Source organism: Morone saxatilis, unplaced genomic scaffold (assembly GCF_004916995.1).
Source record: "Morone saxatilis isolate NCDOM2014 unplaced genomic scaffold, NCSU_SB_2.0 Contig21, whole genome shotgun sequence".
NCBI classification, from domain to species: domain Eukaryota; kingdom Metazoa; phylum Chordata; class Actinopteri; family Moronidae; genus Morone; species Morone saxatilis.
Window position 1 is genome coordinate 9464474 of NW_023339774.1, and position 23836 is coordinate 9488309.

General features: G+C 39.3%; 1 protein-coding gene across 1 annotated transcript in view; it reads left to right on the forward strand.

Moving 5' to 3' along the window:
* The window catches only part of LOC118332862 (transmembrane protein 132C-like), a 122836-nt gene that overhangs the window by 98337 nt on the left and 663 nt on the right, over positions 1–23836 (forward strand). Inside the window, exon 5 of the mRNA XM_035668296.1 lies at positions 7114–7303. Coding sequence (XP_035524189.1) covers positions 7114–7303 — 190 coding nt within the window. The remainder of the gene's footprint in view (positions 1–7113; positions 7304–23836) is intronic.

Genomic DNA, 23836 nt, shown 5'->3' on the forward strand with positions numbered 1-23836 from the left:
GGGGGGGGGGGGGGGAGTATTTCAGAAAATATTGAAGAAGAGACAGACCAAAGAGGCAATTTGGGAGAAGAACTGCAATGTTTTTCTTTCAGTTTTTACACCCTCTGCCCCCCACCCCTACCCCTTTTGCACTCTGCAGGCCTACTGTTAACACAAAGTAATCTGTAGTGACAGGGACAGGTCTGACTTTGCGGTGCTGATAGATCCTGGGGGAAATATCCAGCATACATAAATTGGTTATCTTACGTTTCATCTGCCTCTTGACATGGACTCATTTTATGATCTCTTTCATTATCTGTCTGTCATATGTCAATGTTTATTGCTCCATGAACAGATCCATTCCATACACATGAAACAGGAATCACTGGAAGGAAAAGCCACCAGTACACCCCCCCCCCCAAGACAGCACAAGGTTAGGAATACAGTGCAAGTGTTTTATGAGTGCTGTGCATTTATTACCAACATCTGTGACATGGCGCCTTTTGGGGGAAGAATTTTGGCGTTTCAGTCCTTTCGCGATGACGATAAAGTTAAATAACTTTTTGTTTTTTTTTATTCTATGACCTTTTTACTGCATCTCTTTCTGTCCCTGTGCCACTTTTTTCCTGCTCATCAACCCTCCCAAGCCCCACGGGGCCTTCGAATGGTCCGGCCGGCTGAGTGGCTCGCCTGTAACAACCATCTCAAACTGATCACATTCAAGTTGCATCCCAGGTCTGCTGTTTACCGTTGCGGTAGAGGAGTGTCAGGGCCAAGTTCTGCTTGTTTCAATAGGATCTCATTAGCATCATTGGGGAAGAGAGACAGATATTAGACCTGAGATGGTGAAACTCATTAGAGAGGAGCCTGGGCTCCCTTAGGAATCACACACACACACACACACACACACACACACACACACACAATATGGTTTCTGCTACACCAGAGCCTAATTTATTAATCATAATATTCTAATGACCCCCAACTGCACCAGGCTAAATGACCTCATTACACACTCTTGGGTTAGCTTCTGCTGAACTACAGTAGTCTGCGGTAGTCTCCACTATTAATGTGCAGTGACCTTTATAACTACACTGCAGTAAGCAGCAGATGGAGCTCCTGTTGACACCAGGTTTCATTCATTGGAGAAATTATCCGATTTCCCTTGAGGTCATTTGAACCAATTATAATCAAAACGTATTTCTGAGACATCACGACTCCAGATACAGAAAACACTCAGCCGCACAGCTGGAGAGTAAGTGAACTACAAATGATTAAAACAGCTGCAAAAGCAAGTCATCCATGTCACCACATACAGTGTATTGGGAAAGCAAGGGAAAACAGTAATTCCATATTAGCCAAACATCGTCTCTGCACGATGAGAATTCAATTAAAAGTAATAGTTCAACACATTTTAGGAGGAGTCTTTAGTGCAGAGAGTGAGATAAGATCAATGCAGCTCTGTATATATGAGTCAATTAGATAAGTTTAGCATAAAGACTGTTAGCAGGGGGGGGGAACAGCTAGCCTGGCTGTGTCCAAAGCTTACTGATTAACTCATTATATTTATTTGGTTAATGCATACAGAAACAGAAAGGTAAAAACAACAAGTGGTGATTTTATAGGAAGTTTCATGCTGGAACTGTTTCTCTCCTTACTGGAGTCATGTTGTCACTGTGAGGTTGCCAGGCAACCAGCAAAGAGTCCAGGAAGTCACCGCACCCTTTTGGTTGTCATCAAGTGAAAAACTTCCCATTTTCATATTTCTCTTACGTATTTCCACAAAACCTTCCTTTAATGTTGTTCTTTATGAAAAAAGTTTCAAACAAAATGTTATTATTATTATTCTGTGAACTGTTTTCCCTCCTTGAGAAAAACGTATGAGGTCCATTAACACTTTTTTTAATCCAATTATAATAAATGATAATCCAATCCAATAAATGATGAGCAGAAAATATCATTCAGTTTTCTGAGACACTGTAAACACAGGTTTGAGGACCAAACATTTCCTGAAATTCCCTGGAATCAAACCAGATGACAGTTTGCCAACTGAAGCGTTTTTACTAAATAAAGTGCATGACTGACGGTGTGCAGGACTTCTGGGTACTTCTCCATGTTTAGACCATCAAAAAATTCCTAAAAGGGATTTAACTGTCCTTTTTCTAGACTTGAAAAGGAAGATTTGGCTAACACAGGAGAGATCAAAGCAGGAGATGGATCTTTATGTGAAGACAGATGGCCAGCAGGAGTTTCTCATTCCGCCCACTGTCACACCTACTTTGTTGAATTACTGCTGGTCTCACATGTCAGGATTCAGTTATGGAGAAGGCAACTGTGCATTCTGTTGTCCATTCAATTTCTCCATCTGTTTATATTTTCCTGTTGCCAGCAGGTCTACACGAAAAAGTCTACTTGCTGAAAGGAAATTAAGTTGTGCTGAAACAGTTCATCAACAGAAAATTCAGTAATTTAGATAATCAATTCATCTTTTAAGTCATTTATTTATTTAAGCTTGAATGCCATCAACATTCACAGATCTCAGTCTTTTAAATGTGTGGATGTGCTGCTTTTCACTCTTTTTACATCATTTTAAACGGAATATCTGCAGGGTTTGGATTATTTTTTGGGCAAAACCTCAAGGCATCACCTTGGGTTCTAGGAAACTGTAATGGCCATTCGCAATTTTTTAGACAAGTGATCAAAATAAAAAATCGAATTAAAAAAATGTTAAGTAACAAAACACATATATCTAGTGGAAAATATCAAGATTGCCAACAGCAGACCATATAACAGGCTACAGCATAGACTCCAGTTAGATTAACAGCCACACATAGTGAGTTATATAAAATATGAAAAATGTCTTCAGTCATTGCCTGTTACTTGGTACGCGTCTTAACACATCTTTCTTGCGGTGCACTTTCATGCAGTCCTTTTTAATTTGGTGTCATCTGACTCACAGCCAACACACAAGGAAAACAGCGTGTGCGGGGTCACAAACATCCTTTCTACAGTGCATCAAACAAACAATATTTCATTGGCAGAGAAAAATCCGCCACAGAAATCTGACCACACAAAAAAGTGCATTTATGGCCAACCTTTTCTGGGGCCAGCGGGTTTATTTACAGCATTTCCTCACACTGGCTGAGAAAAACGAGCTGAACGTGTCGTCCAGGAAGTAAATCCCATTGTCTTCTGGCTCCCATAATGGAAAAGGATATATACACTATTACCTGAATGGAGCTGTTTGAGGTATTAATCTTAGTGCATACAAACGCATACTGTACAGACACACACAAATTGTCTCACCCCCACCTCTCCTTCTATTGTTGGACTCGCTGTCGATTCACTGTGTTGAAATAGATTCAGGTCTTTGATCTATCATTGTTGTCAGTGCTAACCAAATCACTGCTGTGCATGAAAGGAACCCCCTCGGGTCTCTAAAACAGACAGCAGAGTTTTCTTTCACTACCTTTCTCAGAGCTGGATATCCACAGAAGTGTTAAGAGTGAAAAGAGGAAAACATGGCTGCATGTTTAACAGGGCTTTTGTGTACCTTAGCTCCACTTTTATTTTCCTATTTGTGAACAAAAGGAATTTCTTTCTTGTCATTTTTTTCCCTTTTTTTCCTGTTACGCTGCTTCTTTTCCACTCAGAGTCCCTTTGTTACTACAAGGGTGTGTTTGAAATGTATCTTACAGAATTGAAAGTGCGCGCATTTTTTCCTCTGAGTTGTTTGTGCTTTCAAACCCAACAATAGGACTGACAACTGGAGATACCTCAAAAGCCTCCTCAAAATGACATGACCGATTTTCCACCTCATTTCCCCACAACAAACTACGATGCTGGGGCATTGTCGCTTTTTGAGTGGCACATTCAGTTCTGTGATCCTAGTAGACTTTTTTTCTTTTATTGTAGCCCTTTTAACCCTGTTTCCGCTCTGTGTTTTGTCTCTGTCTCAGCGTCCACCTCTTGCTCTCATCCCCCATCCACGAGTCAGGGCAGGAAAAGTGATAGTGTGTTGAATTGTATGGTAATCGCGGCGAGGAAAGGGCACGCGGTGCGGTTATGATTCTAATGAGACATGGAGGAAGCGGTCTGACCTCTCCAACCGGTGGGCTGCAGACATTCATCATCCCAAACACACACTGGTTGAAAGGGGGTGAGGGTGAGGGAAGAGAGCAAACCGCCCTCTATTGGAAGCAATATAACACTGCAGGTGAGCCAGTGGATTAAGTTTAAGAGGGGGAGGAAAGAAGATGAAAATAAAGAGCAAAGACCAGAAAAATGCGCAATAATAAAGACAACACAGAAAAAGACATATTGAATAGGGAGTGAAGGGGAGTTGTATTGTAGTGTTCAGCACTAAAGCCCTAATTGTTTGCAGCTTCATTGTAACGCACGACTATTGCAGATAATTGATTTGGCTGTAATTGTACACCATAAGCGTAAACCACATAATCACTGCAGTCACTACCCCTGAGCCCAGCGTGTTGTCGGGGAGTGAGGATATCCTACTGCGGCTCTGTAGCACTCAGAGTTTTTGTCTGAGAGAGAAATTGAAAAGGAAAAGAGAGTGATAGATGGACTTGAGCTTGTGCGAGTGGCAGATACTCACAGTCCACAGCCATACAACAGAAAGCAGGGATTTTTCAACAAATCAGTTAATATGGGTAAGCAAATAGAAAGTACAATCTGCAATATGAGCTGTGTGAGATGTTTGCTCTCAGCAGTTTCTCCGTTTTTGCTTTTGATGCTTAACTTTGATGAAAAGGAAATGGATTTCAAAGAGCAAAAAATGAGCCTGGAAATATATAAACGGCACCCCGCGTTGAAAGCATGCTTAAAAAAGAGCAAACATAGTGTTTCTAATGTTACACTTATGTGTTTTTTCCTCTTGGTTATGTAATCAAAAGTCATTTTGCAGAATACTTAGCAATGCTTTTGATTTTCCATGTTTTTATTAATCCATTTTTGCACTTGGTTATTTGGACAGTAGAAAAAGACCATTCCCAAACATGTAAATATAGAACTTTAATATATTTAGAAGAGATAGAATAGAATTCTAAACTTATTCAAATATAAATGTTAAAGTAGGGACAGTGGGGGGGAGATGAGATAGAGAGAGAGGATAATGACACAGTGGGAGAAATGTCTATTACCATACATCTTTTTGCAGAAAGAGGGACATGATGTCTAGATTGTATAATGAAAAGCTTAATATTAAAGGATGAGGCATTATTCAATATTTTTAGAGTCAACATTCCATTGGCCAAAGGGGTTAAGACACTGAACTGCAACATTCCCAGTTCAAATCCGACTAGACTCTTGTAGGATATCTCAGCCTTTTTTTCTGTCAGTTCTCTACTGTCGCTTTCTAATAAGGTGTAAAATTCCTGCCAAAAAATAATGATAATTTAAGAATCCAATGAAAAGACATCAAGTCTTATAATGGTTCCCGACAACTTCCCAATAACGCCTGTGGTGCTCAGTCCCACGCCTCTTGTTCCTACTGAAGACATAAATCTTTAAAAACAGGTTACAAATATATAGTTTCATTTTTTTTGAAAGGCTCGGCAATTTCCTTACACAGCTGGGCACTGTAGTTTTTAGCAAATATTGTTAAATCAGGAGTAAATATTGTTGGTTGGGGACTATTTTCTTTCGTGCATTACCACACATTTGCTCTACTGAGTATCTAAAGGCAGCAGGAAAGTGTGTGTGCCATCGACTGAAAATAAACTACACAGGCCTTCATCAGAATGAGTAATAATGTCTCACAGTGCAAAGGTGCAACAGAATTGTTTTTCAATACACAATGGAGCTCTATGGAAATTGTTTATGTCATGAGATTTGTTGACAATAAGAAAAATATGAATTTCCACCACCCTTATCCTTTAGTGTAAGTTGAAAAATAATTTACTGGTGGGAAAGAAGTGTTATGCATGCGGTTTAGGGTAAAAATTGGAAAGAAGAGAGTCACAGGAAGATTTTCCAGTTCCACAATATCACAAAGAACCACCACAGACTGTGCTGCACTACAGTACCTGTATAATTCCTCTGTGTTCAAACAGAATTGTATCTCAACAGCGCTCCCTGTGTGGCCAGATTCACACCTAGATATTCACCTGTGATCACCCCGGGGCCAAAGCTTCTCACTGGTATCTGGAAACATATTAAGTGTAACCAGGATTGCTATTCAAGCTGTTTTCATCCACACTGATTTTTAGCTTCCAAAAATGTTCTCCCTTACACTTTCCTACCAGAGTGGATCCTTAAATCTGCACTTTGAAGTGAGGCTAGCATCTGAAGTGCGAACACATAAGAGGGGAGTTGGGGCCAAAATATGTTCAAGGAAAACCTTGGATCTTACCCCCCCCCTTCCTCATGCTCAATTTGGGCTCTCTCCAGCCCTGCTTTAATTGTGTGACAACCAAACAACATACTGCTCAGCACAAAAAAAAAAAAAAAAGAGTATGGTACAACTTTATACTAAAGCCTAAAACACATACATCTATTGCCTCTTGGAACTGCCTTTAATTTTTTGTTCTGTGAGCCATTTCTAGATCCCCAAGTGCAAATTGTATTTTTCATACAGCATGTGTATCTGTGTTCTTGTTGGAAAAGGTGTTGCATCAAGTTTTGTCTGTGACAGAGAACACCTGAGGGAGAGGAAGCTTGATCAAACCTAGCAGTCAGCAAATCAAATAAGTTTGGAGGATTTTATTTTCCATTCATTGTTCTTTCTGCTTTGTTTGCATCTCCATCAGCTGAGAGAAAATTATTTGCTCGGCCCTGGCAATCTCTGCAAGAGAAGCTCCATATTGCGAGAAGAAAAATAAATTGCTTTTTTTTGCCAACATCATGGTTCTGTGCGGATGTGAGAATGAATTTCAATAGTGCTGCCATTAGTTTCATATCAGATTGTGAGATGAGGGATACGTTTGCTTACATTTTATGGAGAAATAGCATATCCTTACACAACATCTGCGTGTAATAAACTGGAAGCATCGTCTGCTCGCTAAAATAAAATATAAATAAATCTTAACACCTGATTAAAATGTGCAATTAATTCCCCCTTATCTTTTATCTAAATCCACTCCTGACACACATCTTCTCCCCTCTCTCCCCTTGCAGAGTGGAGGCAGCAGGCTACCAGCGAGTGCTGCAGGTGGACCTGGAGGTGAACGGGCTGATGGTGATTCAGGGCGGAAGGGAGGTGACATGGCAGGTGGAGTATCCGCTCGCCCGCACCCTTACCAGTGAGGTGCCGACCCTCATCCGGCTGGCACCACAGGACCTGGGTGGCATCGTGCCACTAGCCATGGTGAGGAATGGGGGGGTTGAGCTGTGGAAGTTGAAAGCTTGTGTGTATTTGTCTGTCTATAAGTGTTAAAATCATTCATTATGGTACAGTAAGGTCTGTATTAATGCAGGTTAAGGCTAAATTACAACATCACCAGGAGAAATCTGGTTGGTTTGATAGCATGTGCTATTTTAAAAATACTGGGCAGGGATGCAATCTGGATAGAACTGAGGATATTAAGACACCAACACAGCAGCAAAAAAAAGCTACTTAAATAAAAGTATGTGAGTATGTAAATCTACTTATTAGATAGAATTAATCCAGACAAATGGCCCATGTGACAGTTATCCTATTATATATTAGAGTATTATTATTCATGCATCAGTATAAAAGCTGTCATAGTGGTTGAGGTGGAGCTCATTTTTAACTAAGGACTGCAACTAATGAGCATTGTCAAAATAGATACATCTCCTAATTATAATCTTTTTAATTAATCAATCGATGGATTGTTTAGTTTGTAAAAATTCAGAAAATAGTGAGAATTACCATCCCAATTACCCACAGCCCGAAATGAGACATTCACAATGCTCATTTTGTCCAACAGCACAGTACTCAAAATGATGACACATTTGAGAAGCCATGTAAATGTATGTCAATGTAAATTATAAAAACAAATAGTTGGCAATTAATTTTCCGTCCATTAATCTATCAATCAATTACTTGCACTTGGCTATATTGTTGGGTAATTTATTCGATAACATAAGCCCTCCATATGTTGTTTTTTAAGATATTTTTGGCCAATTTCACCTTTATTGAACTGTATGACAATAAAAGACAGACAGGAAATGTGGGCAGACAGACGGGGGTATGACATGCAACCATTCAGCTACCAAGGCACTCCAGCTCTTTATATGTTTTGCATGCAAAATGAAATGAATGAATTGAAACTGTGTCCGACTTCCTTAGCAATAGAAAGCAGAGGATAAAAGGGTAGAGATGGAAAATGAATTAAACCTCAGCTTCCACCAGAATGAGCTAAGCAAAGTAAAAGTTAAACACCCACATTACATCTTATATTTCCAAGGATGATAGTTTTGGCTGTTACTAGGCAACAGCGTCTTTCACTTGTTGGAGTGCAAACTACTGTAACATTAATCTAAGGAGTAAAAAGGATGGTGAACAATCACAATATTTCTATTTCTATTTCCCCACAATATGAGCAGTCAGTTATTATACTGAATATTTGATATTGGTCATGCAGCAGAATATTCTTCTCACTGACTATCAACGGAACCATCTTTTGCTCTTTTTCGAGGGCTTCTTAACTCCTTCATCATTGGTTAGTTTCTCATAACCACAGGGCTGGTTGTGGATTGTACAGACCTATTCATATAACAGCAGGTGATGATTGTGCCAAATACATTTAAAGACTCTTTAATAATAGTGATATAAAAATGATGATGAAATTATTATTATCCATTGTTTCCTTAAAAAATCCAAGTATTTTTTATACAAAGCTTGTCCTTTTTTAATTGTCAGTAATCTGGTTAATACTGCTCTCAGGGTTTGCTGACTGAGAAGTTAATTGAGTTTGGATTTAGAAAGTCCAAACATGGATGAATTGGCAAGTGGCTTCAGATTGCTAATTGTATTATGATAATGACTATGTAAATAGTTTTTCCAAAATGAAAAGAAAACCATTTAGTATGCTGCAACGAGATAAGCATAGTTTTAATTTTCCTCATTGATATTGGCCACGTAAAAAATCAAATGCCTTCGAGCACTTCATAAACTTTCATTAAGGCAATTTTGTGAGGCAGCAGTTCACCGCTGATTTATGCTTTCTGGCCTGTGGAGTAGCCTTGAGACTTTGACTATATTTCTCAACTTTTAATGTCATTATAAAAGTGAACAGCTTTCTCTGTCAATGTTGGAATGATTTTTTTTTACTAAAGAAATAGACAAAACAAGTGTTAGCACACCTGGTAGAGCTGGTAGGTGTGTACTGTTGAAAATGCAACCAAAAAGGTATTGAAGTGGAAATTGGAAAACATTTAGAAATGTTGAATTTGATTTAATAAATAGAAAAAAACAGGACACAACCTTAATGTTAATAATTATAACCAGCTATACGTATTTTTATATACTAGTCACAGTGGGGCAATATCTAAAAACACAGGCAACAACAATGATGATAACATAAGACAAAATACTGAGCAATAGCAACTGAGCATCTAGATGTCTGTAAAATGTGTCTTGAGACCACATTGGATTCCCTGATAGCAAAAGCTCAATATATTTAGTCTTCAAATGATATAAAACATCGATCTGAACATTTGATTGAGTTTCTTTAGTGTTATACACATAGAGTATGCTAAAAGTAGCTGGTATATAAAGTAGGAAGATAATTTCAGATTAAGTGCGGATTAAGATAATTTAATAGAAGCAGCAATATGTTTATCTTGTGTATCAACAGCAGGAACAAGGAACAGCAACACTGCTCAGCTGCAACCAACGCTCCAGTAAACATGGCAGACAATCGTATTTGCTTACAGTCACTCAGCCAAACGACTGTGAACTCGCGCTGATGCTTATTGACCAACTCATAATCACAAAAGATAAGAAGGGACTGGGTCACTTTCCTAATGGTGAACAAGACTAAACAATGACAGCGTAAATAAATAGGTTTTTAAGCTGAATATCAAAACATCCATCCATCCATCCATCTATCCATCTATCTATCTATCTATGACTGTTGAGATACATGATTGAGAAATGCTGATCATTCATGGTTGATGACTTCATTAGGTTTATATTCAACTTTTATGGTCTGTCGATGATTTACCGCGGCATCAATTAACCTGACTGAACAAGATGTTGTTACACAGAATCATCTGGAAAGTCGTTGTTGGAAATTCTTTTGAAAAAGACAGGCACTTTCAAAAAGTACTCGATTGGATGAACCATCTGTCTATCACTGTCTATCAGCCATACTTCTCAACTAATCAGATCAGTAAACCATATAACATAGTCCAACTCTCATCTAAACCAGTCGGGAGAAGAGCGAAAACATTGTTTCCATAGAGAAAAGCCTTCAGCCTTTCTCTGCTCTTCTTTCATGAAGAAATATTCTCCGGTTCCCATATGATTGATGTTAGCAGCATCGACACTAACCTCTTTAGCAGCCACCATTGTTGTCACTTCTCACACACAACTAGTCTTTAATCCACACCGTAGCTCACGCCATAGCTGCCAGTAGTTCCTCAAAGGACGGTCCGTAAGCACACAAGCACGTAGCTTGAAGGCTAGCAAGATGGATTCACGCGGGATCCTGAGATCTCTCGAGTCCAGCTGCCTCTAAAAGTTGAAAAACAGTCCATAACAAAATCTGAAAATATCTTCCTACCAACTTAATGTATGATATTATTTGTTCTTGGCATTTAATCTCATGATGCTCACTGTGCTATGTTCCTCTCTAACCCTTCTTTCAGCTTTTTAGCATTTATACAATTGTGTTTTATAATTCATCAACTCTACCCCTATAGAGTAAACATGTTTTAAAGGTAAATTTTAAGTCAACAAATAGTTTGATTAAACTTGGTGTTAGTGGTTGACATCAATCTCCACCTTTGCAGCAGAACTTGAAGGTTGACACCGATCACTGCTGGCACTCAACAGTGCTCGTCTGTGTACAGAGTGCCAGACACCTCTGTTCATAAAACTCTCATCTCACTCTGAACGCTTCCAGCCTACACTCCTACAGAGAAGCACACACATGCAACACACTCATACAGACTGCCAAACATGAAGAACAGGACTCCATGCTGTCTTGATTTGACAGCTCTTGTAAAATGTCTTTAAACTTCAGGATGACTGCCTGAAACTGTGACAAGTATGTTAAAGATATAACGTAACATTTACGCATTTAAAATGTCTAAAAACGACTGTTACGTTATTCCAAATGTTCGCAACAATGTTTAAACCGAGAGGAATCTGTAATATTATTCAAGGTAACCTTTCATTGGGTTGCTTGTCACTTTACCTCCTCTCGTTGCCCTAATTTCCAGGGAAATGCGGGATACGCCAGAGAGTGAGGAAGTCGCAAATGTGAATAAACGTAAAGCAAATCAAACTTTAATACATTACCTCATCCGTGAACATAATTGCTGCCTGAATCACGTCAGATTTTAAATCAGCAAAGAAACAACCACCAGTTTAACAATGAAGATAACAACTCCCATGATCCCACGCTACTTCAACGCCATCAAACTACATCTTTTGATATTGTTTGACCTGAGAAACCTCTAGCAGCAGAGATTGTAAAAAAGAAAGGAGATGGGAGAGTCTAATGAAAAACAAAAACAAGAAGGCAGCTTTAGACAGAACAAAATTGGGAGTGAAGTTTGGTAAGCCTAGGAATAACCTGCCAAATAAGTTGTTACCTGAGGTTTATTTCCTTAACTCAGACATACAGCCTGTGGTGACTACAAACGGTGCATAAAAGCAAAAAAAAAACACTAGATATTCCTTGCAATGGACAAAGCCCATCATTTCAAGGCATGTCCTTTTCCAGGATAATAAAACAGAGCAATTTGTGTTGTAGTCCAATCGATGACTCGCAATATTCTCTAGTCTTTTGTGGCTAGACTGTTGCAATGTTTTAAAATGCTAGTTCAATGTTGAATATACTGCAGAAAACATTTGTTTTAACAAGTAGTTTAACATTCAGCTTGAACTTTTTCCTTTTTTTTCTGAAAGCGAGAGAAGAATTCTGGCATTGGAATGAGATAATCACACTCATTCTGAAAGCAATTTCCCTTGTTTCAGGAATATTTAATGCATCATTGTCTTCAAACAGAACAAAATAAGACGGACTGATTCGCTAATATCGGGAAATTAAATGTTATTTTAGAAAATTCTTAAGTTGATTTCTATTGGAAACAGGCTTCAATTTATTTAAGAACATTTTGAGGTATCAGATTGCAGGGTATGTATCTTTTAGAGACTGTAAACCCCACTGGTTCTCGGGTTCTGTTTGTTACATAGTCTTTGAATTTTTTTTAATCAATAGCTTTAATACACCAAAGCTCTCAAAAGTGTAAACGAGAAGCTAAAAGAAAGTTGTGTGCACTTACAGAAACACTTCACACACATCCTAGTACTCTATTCCTCGTACTGCACGAGAGGTCTTGTGCATTACTGTAATATTATGAACTCACTGAACTCAAGTAGTGAATGGTGGTTCATTGTCACAAAGACAAATGCCTGTATATTGTTTGTACTTACACCTAACATGATATTGCTAACTTTGGATTTGGAGTCAGACAGAGAAAGCTCTGCAACCCAGAACCAACAAGGTAGATGGGAAGAAAGACCAAAGTGTTTCATTAACAAGCTGGAAAGGTACATGGAGAGAACATGCCAACTGAGAGTGCGCTACTTTTACTGCATCCTCCAATGAATTTCTGATCTTTCTCTTGCCATGCTGTGTCTGTTCGCTCATTAGAAGAGACAGCCAGTGTGGCCCCATAGCTCTTTACAGTACATCCCAAATGCAATCATTAGCATTTTATTCATAGCCTCTGAAACTCACTCCATTTCAAACTCAATAACATTAGCTTTGTTCTCGCAGTCCCATAGCATTATAATCAGGGCCATTAGCGGGAAGCTCAACATTAGCTTGTTTTTTTGTCACGGGTGAGCGCCTTTGTCTAGAATAATTAGGGTTTGGCCAAATGCAGCCTTCTCCGTACAGACTCCATACCGGCGTTTGACAGATAGTGACAGTCTGAGGCAGCGAGGACAACTGAATTAGTAAGACGTTGTGTCCTCTGCAGGGAGGAGAAACAGATAAGTCAAAGGAAAAGCGGTCCTCATATCTGTAATTTACACACAGTGCTATCGCAGCATCAGGACCGGCCAGCAGTATTCCACCAGGCTGCCATCAGTCACACTGTCACGCTGTCAGGAACTGTATTTGAAAATGGCCTGGCAGAGCACTAATAGGCTGTGCAGTGAGGCTATCCACTGGCATGCTAAGTGTCCTCAAGGCAGCATTAGCCATCTGCATGCGGCCATAATGCCCCTTATAGCTTAATTAAGTCCTCTTGTGTATATACAGGCCTCTAATTTACCGCACTATCTCTCTCCTGTGCATTTTGACAACATTAATTCTCCCTTTCGCTCTGAGCCCCTGGTGGATTCAGTTTCATCTGCACCAGGCTTGTTTCTTATTCCCAGTCTTGATTATGTTATACTGCAAAGAGAGAGAGAAAGAAAGGCAGACATAAATATAGACAGAGAGTGAGATCAAAACAAGGAAACTCTGTTCAACCCAACACTTTTAGGGTTATTTATTTTACTCTTGAAGGCTGTGTCTTTCTGTTTTCTTGTTTTGTGTCTTACTTTCTTGGTAATACACATGCCTGCATTAGAGCTAGACTGATACTGGAGTAATGTTGACACTATTTCTGACTGAAATTGGCAACATATGGACAATAACTTTCTGCCTGATAACTCCATGAATGATTGGAGAGAAAATGAAGACACTGCTCTTGTTATTAGACGAAGAGAGAGAGAGATCACTCTCAAGGCTCATTGATCGTTGTGGAATAACAAGGTTTTTTGTTTACCACTGCCTCGACAAAATGTAGATGACAGCATCGGCGATGATGTGACGTTATAGAGGATAATGTTACAGCTTTCAGGGATCAGACAAGCTAACGCTATGTTAGACAACTGTCAGTCAGCATATACAGCGAGGCTGACAGCTGTTTCATAGTGTGATCGCTAGTTTGCTTAATGGCATCGCAACTTACCATACTCTGAGTCTTTTCAACTCCAGTTCCACCACCCTCTTTCCCCTGAATGTCTAACTGATTAGTTGAGGTTAGATGGTAGAGAGTGAAATCAGCTGCTAGAATCCCAAAGCAGACCGCAGTAACTAAATGTTAGGACTAGTTAGGACTATAACTGATAAAGTGGGACACAGATGACTCAGATAACCAGCAGTGGCATTAGTGCAGCTGCCTGCTGTGGCTGCAGCCCCAACTAGTGGCGTAAAGACGCAATCAACCAGTGTTGTACATTAATAAAATATAGAAATTAGTTGAACTGACCTGTATTTCTGCCTACTAGATACATAGATCATAAAGTAAAAACCAGCATGCAACTCCTGTCACTCTAGGTTATATATACTATAAATTATATATATTATAATTGTGCAAAAGCCAGTCCAACCAATCAGTTGGACTCTAGCCTGCAAACAGAACACTAGAAACAAGATGCTTGCCCCTCTTGATCAGACAGTTCTGCCAAGCTGCCTTCGAGCTATTTAGATAAGCATCATTTGCTCCACTGCAGTTGCTCTGTGTTACAGACAAGAGCAACACTCCCTATATGAATAACACACATTCGGTATGCATGTCCTCTGTAGACACAACACACACAAACTTTACCCCACTCCTACCACCCAACAGTCCCCCTCTTCCCTGTCACTTGGCCCAGGATGCAGCTTCTATGTATGTCAGTCAGGCTTTACTTTGAAGCTAAGCCTGTCCATTCTGTAATTTGTTGTTGTGCATTTGTGTATTTTTTTCTGGCTTGTCTTCTCCTACCCTTTCCCATCTCTGTCAGTCTGGCTTGAGAGTCTTTTATTAGGCCAGCTAGGGCCAGGGTCCAGCCCAGCTCAGCTCTGCTGGCTTATTCTAATCAAATGGCCTCCGGATACTGGAGAGAGGGGTCCTCAGAATATGGGCAGGCTTTATCAGGGATAGCCGATTCACTACTGCTGACTTTGAATTTTCCTCACCTAATGTTAAAGAGTGAGAAAGTATAAGGAGGGGAAAACAACATAGGCTTAATATTTAATCTCGCTAAAAGTATTCGGAGCTCACAGTTCACAATAACAAAATGCAACAGATTGTCAGGCTAACAGGTTATGTAATAAATCAATATCTAATTAATGAGGAGAATATAAATCACTGCAGGTCCTGATTTAATAATCAATAATGGTATTTCTTACTCCTGGTCATGGCAGAATGCCCCCAAACTGCCCCCAACTCTTTATTTGCTAATACTGCAATTATAGCTGCTTTGCCAATTGTTTTAAATCAGTGGAGACACAGGAGGTGATTATTCAGCTTATTTTATCCTCAGACAAAAAAAAGAGCATGTTAGTTGAATCTAAAGTTTGTTCTAAGTATGCAGTGTACGTGCAAAAGAGACAACACTATCTGACCAAATTATTCTGTAAATAAGGCTGTACAAGTTTTCATCTACGTTCACCTCCCTGTATTAATAATTCTCTCAAACCTGAAAATTAAAAAAGTTTAAACAGCTACTCCAGAAATGACTGACATCTTCCTCACTACAAAAAGTAATGTTCCATTTTTTCGCCCGTTCTATCACACCCCTTGTCATTTCTGTTATCAGCACCTTGCTCCGGCTTCTCTCTGACTTCAACATTGCAGTGCAGAATAACTTGGCTCCTGCGCCTTTTTCCCAAGCTATAACAATAAAAAGATTATACTCTATGAACACCGCTCTCCCCTGATGTTGTATCACCATTTCTTTTATAAAAAATAAAATAAAATAAAAAAAGTGTTTGTGTTGATTTCTGCCCTTGCTTTCATTTCATCTCCTACTGGCTGTGAGATGTTCGGATGTTTCTGAGTGGCAGGGGGAGACTGTAGAGGTGCTGGAGGGAATAAACTTTTTATTGATAATTGATATGAACTGAATAGCTGAGAGTGCTGCAGTGGCAGTATAAATCGCACTCACAAGCACTAGAGGCCAACACCGTATGGGACCTGTGAGCTTACTATCAATCTCAGCCAGTTAGTAAATAGTTGAGCTGTGGTCTCCGTAAGTCAGAGGCATCTGTTAAGTCAATGAATAATAAATTGTGGGCCAGTGTTAAGCAGTGCTGAGGTCCCTGATCCTTCCCCTCCTCCGCTTCCCCCTTTGAATGAGCATATATCATTAGTCATTAGTCTTCTCTCTCCTTACAGTACACCTTCTCTGGTAGAGTGCACTATAGCAACACAGGGCACTTCACACATAAGGTGGTTATGTGGTGATTCTATTAATGCTTAATTTTGTATACTACTACTACTACTACTACTACTACTACTATTACTAACAATAATAATGATAATAATAATACTAATAATACAATTTTAGATTTGCTGTAGGTCCATATGTTTATTCAGGAAAAGCTACCACTTCTGTTAAAGGTGATTTCTGCATGCAGCCAGAGCAGGTTTGTAGCCCATTGTTCAGTAAAAGAGTGCAGCATGGTGGTGCAGTGGTTGGCACTCTCTCAGCAAGAAAATAATATGTTTAAGTCCACCAGCCAGCTAGTCTGTGTTACCCCTTGTGTATCCTTGTGTGAAGTTTGTATACTCTCCCCATATGGGGCCTCATTTATAAAATGGACTGTTGTAAGAATAGCATATGCAGAAATCCATGTATAGGTACTTATGTATAAAACCTCACTTTGATGTGGAAATTATCTTCACTATATGTAAAGTTTAGACTTGATGTTTTCCTGCTGGTTATGTAGGGGAATTGCAGTTTGTGAAGCATGTGCCTAAGTCTATGGCTGACTGCACTAGCTTAATGAACAATGTGATAGTAGTTATTAATGCAAGGTGTAAGGAATTAACTGCTGGACACAAGGTGTTTTGAATTGAAAACAGGATGCAATGTTCTATAAATAGTGTGTCAAATTCCTGACTCAACCCTTATTTGTGCTTGCATTAAATTGCTTATTGTAAGGCAAATTGAGATTTATAAATCACAGGTGTGTAGGTTACAAATGGGCTTCTTAAAACCTGAACATCAGCAGTCCAATCGGAAATTATCTTAGAGCTAAGTTCAAGTATAAATCTAAGAACGTTTTTTATAAATGAGGCCCCAGATGCTTAATTATCCCACAGTCCAAAGCAAAGCAGGTCAGGTTAATTGCCGACTTTTAGGGTGCCTTCACACCCTAGTTTCTCAACCTAGTTCAGTTCATTTGGTTCAGACCGAGGAAACATATATAAGGTAACATACTGTGCCTTTTCTTTTTGCAAAAGAAACAAAAGCTGTGAGCTGCCATATGGACTGACAGGCAACTCACTGACTGGACAGTTTTGGCAACTGTCATCAGCATGGTTATTTCTACATGGACTCACATAAGGAAATCTTCTGGTGACTGACAGCAAGATATTTCATTAACCTTTGCACAGCTGCTTAGCTTTCAGTCCACAAATGAACCAAACAGGGCAGCGGACAGAGACCAACCTTTGCAGCTGGTCTCGGTCCAATTGTTTAGTCCACACCACAGCTTGACTGAAAGCTTTCACAACTGCACTAAACGGGAAAATGCACCAGAGTCAATTTGCATCGAACACAAGAGGTCAGGCATGAAAGCACCATCACTCCAAAGTAATGCAGGTCAGATTCATTGGCCACCTAAAATTGTCCATAGGTGTGAATTGTTGTCCATCTATATGTACTAACCCTGTGATAGACTTATCCAAAGTTCACTGATTCAATTAATCTATTGTCATATGGATTAAAATGCCAAAAAACGCATAGCCATACAATAATGAATGGATGTTCACAAAAAGTAAATTATTTTCATGTGGGCAGAAATGTGGCAAATCCATGACAAGGTGACACAGTGGCAAAGGGAATTAACTGCAAGTTGATACTGACTGACAGGGCCATATGGACACTAAATCTTTAGCAGCCTCATCTGAAACGGTGTGTTTTGAGGTGTGCTGGTAAACTGCTTGGCATCTTGTAAGGATTTTTTTTCCTGTGTTTGTGTTGTTAAAATGGATGAATCCAGACCAAGAACTGTGTTTGATCCAAATGGATTAAATGAGTGGATGTGTAATGCTATCAGTGGCCACCCATTGCAGGTTTCAGAATCAAACTGGGAGAAAAACACAAAAGTGATTTCAAAACATCCTTCATGGCTGCCAAGTCATCAGATCTCAGGAATATATTGCTCAGACTTTTGAAACTTTGACTCCCTGGCACCGATGTCTGTCCTTGAGCTCGCACACATTCACATAGTAACTATTCTCTACAGTGAACAGTGCTTCTGTAGGTTGTCTGCTACCTTACACACATCATTCATCCACAACCATATCAGCCCCCACACACTCCACCCTTGTACCCCCGCTGCACAGAAGCGTAATGGCCTTTTATCGATTCTTTCTCCTCTCGCTGTCTTTCTTCTCCTTTCTTGCTCTCTCCTCTGCACTGCAATGAGAGGTTGTTAAGATAAGCTGCTGTGTGAGGAGAGAGCCATGCCTGTTTTTTTGGAGCTAGGCAGCAAGGGTGCGTGTGTGCTTGTGTATGTGTGTGTCAAAGTTTATATATGTGCGTGTGCATGTGTGTGGGGGTCTAATAACAGCCATTTGGAGACATGAGTGCTTATCTGCTGTTGTGTACAAATAGGGTCCATGAATAGGACATGCATTTCAGCCCCTCATAACCCCAGGAGGGTATTAGGCAGCCAGCCGATGCTCTGTGAGAGGTAGGCGTATTTCATGGAAAACGATACTGCCTTTTGTGCCTCATGAGTCACTCCAGCCGTCTCACCAAATTTCACTTAATTCCAGTCGAGAGATTATGTGTTTGCGATCGTGTGTGCATTATATCTGAACTCACTCAATATTCAATTCTTAGTGGCACAAACAGTCTCCATAGTACATGTACAAGCTCATTAAGAGCTCTCATTTCAGTGTTGTTCCAGTGTTAATGGCTCATTAAGTGAAAACAGACACTTCATCACACGTGAAGCACAGACCACACATACAAACACTTTTTATAGGTGCTTTTTTGTCACCAGACACTGTACATTTTGTCTTATGATATAATTATGAGCGAACGTGTTCATTGCTCACCGAGGAACAGCAATGATGCGAAGGTCTCAGATGGTGAGTGTTTGCTTTATAGCATACACTGTGCACAAATGTAATATCTATTTTTTTAGAAATCTGACTCAGTCTAAAATTAAAGTTAAGAGATGAAGAGATGGTATACTTTCTGCGTTTTCACTTCATTTTTCTAAATTCCCAACATACATATTAACACATCTAGCGTATGCCCACAACTTCCTATGATATCATCATGAAACCTATACCTGCATCAAATGCCTAATGATTTTACATCAACTTTTACCAGAAAATTACAACACGTAATTTCTCCCCTGCCTACAGATTTTGTATCCCTTCATGGCAGGCCAAACAAATTCACAGATGCTGCGAGAAAGTTTTGTGATAAACTGACAGTGTTTCACACATCAAAAATATGTGTATATGTAAGAAAAGCCCACCTGCTTAAAAAGCAGAAGTGCGAGGTGAAAAAACTGGAAACATCAGTGAAAAGCTGAGATTGGAGGTTCATTATTAATTTTTAAAAGACCCTGAATAGATAGCTTCAATGACAAGCCACGGTGGACGGTTAATAACAATGACCATGTCAGAGCACAGGTCAGGTTTGTTTGAGTCATCTCTCTGAGATTGTGCTTTGAGGAAGAATAGGGGAAGTCCCACTCTATTTCACTCTTTTTTCCCCTAACCTTTCCATGGTAGTGGTTTAGAGAGGTGGGGGTTAAATACTTAACGTTTAAGAAGCAACAGTGACAGGTGCCTACAGCTCATTTCAATTCATTGCCAAGGAAAAGGACATTTAAACACTTTTCTGTAACATCAGCCTGTGTGTGACTACTGTCACCTTCAGTAGGGAAGTAGTACAGTGGTAAAGTACAACCTTGCGTTGTAGAATGATAAATAAATTAACCTTGAGGACCAGAAAACAGAAAAAAAAGATCTGTGAAAGAAACAAGACCTCTTTTTAGGTGTGGAGTTCCTTAATCTACTGCTGAGCTTTAAATTATATTTCCTTCTCAAAAAGGAGCATGAGGGTGAAGAAACAAAGCAAACAGAGAAGCACCAGTTTTGATGAACAAAGAGCTGTCTGGAGACCAGTTTTTCTTTGCCTTTCAAAGGTTTAGGCCTCTTAGTAGTCTCTATTGAAACTAAGCTGTGATGAGCAGGATCCACTGTTAAAGCATATCCTCTGTACAACCAACACACAGAGCTCAAGGATTACCAGACGTTGTCTTAATTGATCTCATTATCTTCTCCTTGCTCCTCTATGAGGCTTTCCATTCTGAAGTGTATCTTGTGATATCTCCTTAATGCCTGCAATTTGACATAAAGTATTAATGTCAAAGTTTTTTTATCCACCTGAGATGAGTTCAGGGGAATATCATTAAAAAGACATTCCACCATTTTAGTCATCAAAGTCTGTTTACAGGTCTTTACAACTACGACAGAGTTGTATAAAGTTTGTGAGTGAGCTCTTCTGTAGCCTGCTCCTCATCTCTGCTTGAGGCTAGAAGCTCGACGCTGCATTAGTCGCTACTAGCAAAACACACCTGAATCTCTGACCAAACTGCCAGTGGTCAAGTTGCATTGGGGGTAATGTAGGCAACCAGGTTTTGACAGGGAAGAAGAATGTCCATTGTGAGTCTGACAGTGTTATAGGCACTTAATAACACATAATAACACTTAATAAATGCTTTATATGTAGTTATAAGCAGTTATAAGTGTTTATTAATGCATTTGTTAACAATTGTAACTCCTCCTGTGGACACCCATAAGTGGAGGCTGCTAATTGAGCACTAAAGATTCAGGTTGAATTAATGCCATGGGGCCGACAGCATTGGTGTGCGAAGCGGGAGTGCTGTGGATGTCTACGTTTTCTTCAGGCTATTAACTGCTGGCGATTAAAAATACATATATATTTTGAATTACAGTGGTTGCTGTATCTGTCAGTCACATTGAACAGGTTGTTGTAGTCTGGCACTCCATCTGCTCTCTCTCTCCTCTCTCGTGTGTAATTTCTGTGGTTGCTCTGATGTTTACAATGTTTAGTTTAAGTTGGCAATTTTTCAATATCTGCTCTTCAAAATATTTACCATCGCCCCTTTATTCAGCAGTTGTAAGAGTTTAAGTTATTGAACTGATGCATACTTGATACATACTTAATTAAGTTACTGATAACTGAGTTAGTGATGAGTTATTTTGATTTGTGCAATGCGCAAGCCTATATCATAGATATTCCAGCCGGGCTTCACAGTTTTAATGTATTTTGGTGTGCAGTGTGCAGTTATATATTCCTTTTGGCTTTCTGCCTTGTGTAAAGTTCTTAGGTTAAGTATTATTTAGATATAAATGATCCTGCTTAATCGGGTACACGTACATCATATAGTATTATTTTACAAGTCAATAGTTTATCAGTGAGGTGTAATAGAAACTACACTGCAGACTGGAGTCTCTGTTAACAGTGGCAAACAGACTGACAGCTGTCTCATATGACCTCCGCAATGTGAATTAATGCGCATCAGTAGCTCCACGTATGCGCCAACCTGTTGGAACACGTTCACACTCCTAACTCATCAGATATTGTTAGTAACCTCCAGAACTTACGCGCTCGTCCCCTTATGGGCTGTATCCTTACTGTCCTTCAATATTATAAACTATAATAACCTGGCTGAGGTCACATCTCTCACCTGCATGCATGCACTGCCTCTCTCCCTCTTTCCTTCAGTATTGTTAAATCAGCGCTGGTGATTGAAGTTGTTGGGACTGCTTCCACACACAGTATGTTCGTGTTCAAGTTTGCAAAAAACATGAATGCTGCACAGAATTTAGTATGACGTCATTATATAGACTGACTTTGTCCAACACCCCCAACTGTCACTGGCACCTGGCTGAAAGGTCACTATATTGTTTAACATGTTGTAGTAAACTGCAAACATACTATAACTGTATTTTTTACAATGGATAAAACAATACAAAGATAATAGTTAATTGATTGATAGCAAAAACAACTGAGAAATAAAAATGATTGTTACAGTGTCAGTTCACATCCGTCTGCTTTAGGTCCCTGTGGCAGTAAAGATTACTGCTCAATACACTCATCATTTTGATGTTTGGCTACTTAAACACATAATGTTAAAGCTATAGTCAACAACTGCAGGAAATGTGTCCCTTTAATAGTATATAGTAAATTGTATTACATTTCTGTTTGTGAGTAAAGAGAACACACATCAGCAGCATGGCCTCTGACCAATATAAACACAGAAAGCATTTTATTTTTATTTTATATATTTCTGATCTTAAGTTTCATATGGTGGGCCAAAACAGATCTACTGACAAATTTCTATCAAATGTTCTTTGTTCCAATTTAAAAAACACACACTATGAACCAGCCTCCCCCTCAGCTGAGTCAGTGCTGCTTTAAAAAAAACTTCTAAAAGCTTGTGTGTACACATTGGCCTTTTCTAATTTGTTGCTCTGCCACCATAACATACACTGTCTATGTTGTTTTGTTTTATTTACTGATACTGTGCACTTAGAGTGGTAATTTGTAATGTACGTCCTGTATCCCTGCTGTGTAATGTTTGTGTTTTTTTTTTTTTTTTTGGTGTTTATATAAAGCAACTAGTGCTTTGAAAAGTGCTACAAAAAGAAAAGTAGATAAATATCTATCGCGAACACACGAATACGAAAAGTGCCGTACCACTCTGGTTTAATCTACACTTAATGTGTCTATTTCAGTTGGAGACGCTTTGTATGTCAGGAATAGACCAAATGGTTACACTATTACATTTAGTGGAAATTAGCTACTCTTCGACTGAGCTCTCAATGAATCTGAGTTGCAACAGGCATTCTGCTGGAAGACTTATCTGGGGTAACTAATCTCACCCTAAAAACATACATGAACATTATGTGCTAGCACATATAGTGAGGAGGAGGTGGTTGGAGGAAGGAGCTGCAGCAGCAAATGACATTGGCGTGAAGGTATCAGCGGCATAATAGTGAGAAGTGCTGCTGGCTACATCTGTAAATATTACTGGATGTTACTAGTCAGCTGCCAACTAACTGATGGGTGAACCACTGATGGGTGAAGCATGAATGAAGCTGATGGCAGCTGATATAAATTATTCCAATGTTCTATTTATGTTTGTTTGGAATTCTGAACTACTTGAATGCAAAATGATATGACATATAATGACATATTCTAGGCGTTTATTTAACACATTTAGAGAATAAAAACAGAATACTGTAAAGTTGGAACTGTCTTTTAGTAGATCTGTTTCCCCCCTAGATCCAGAAATAGCAAACAAGCTTCTTCCTAATTTTGGAGTATTACCATGAGGCCTATTAGCAACATAAAACTGTTCCTGTCAGTTATATCAGCGTATTGCATATATATGCATTGGTAAATATATAAATGTCCGCCTATACGTAAATTGCAGTATAGACATGCCAAAGATATGTCTGATGTGATTTAGATAATCATCCCAAGAAAAATGATAGCATAAGTCATTTCAGCAAATGCCCAAAAACGATGCCGTAGTGAGCCTGTAGCGGCCGTAGGAATTATAACAGAGAGCATAGAAGGAAGTCTGTTGACATTATTAAAAAAGCAACAAACTACGCATGGGGGGGGGGGTTGGTCGGGTTGGGTGGATGG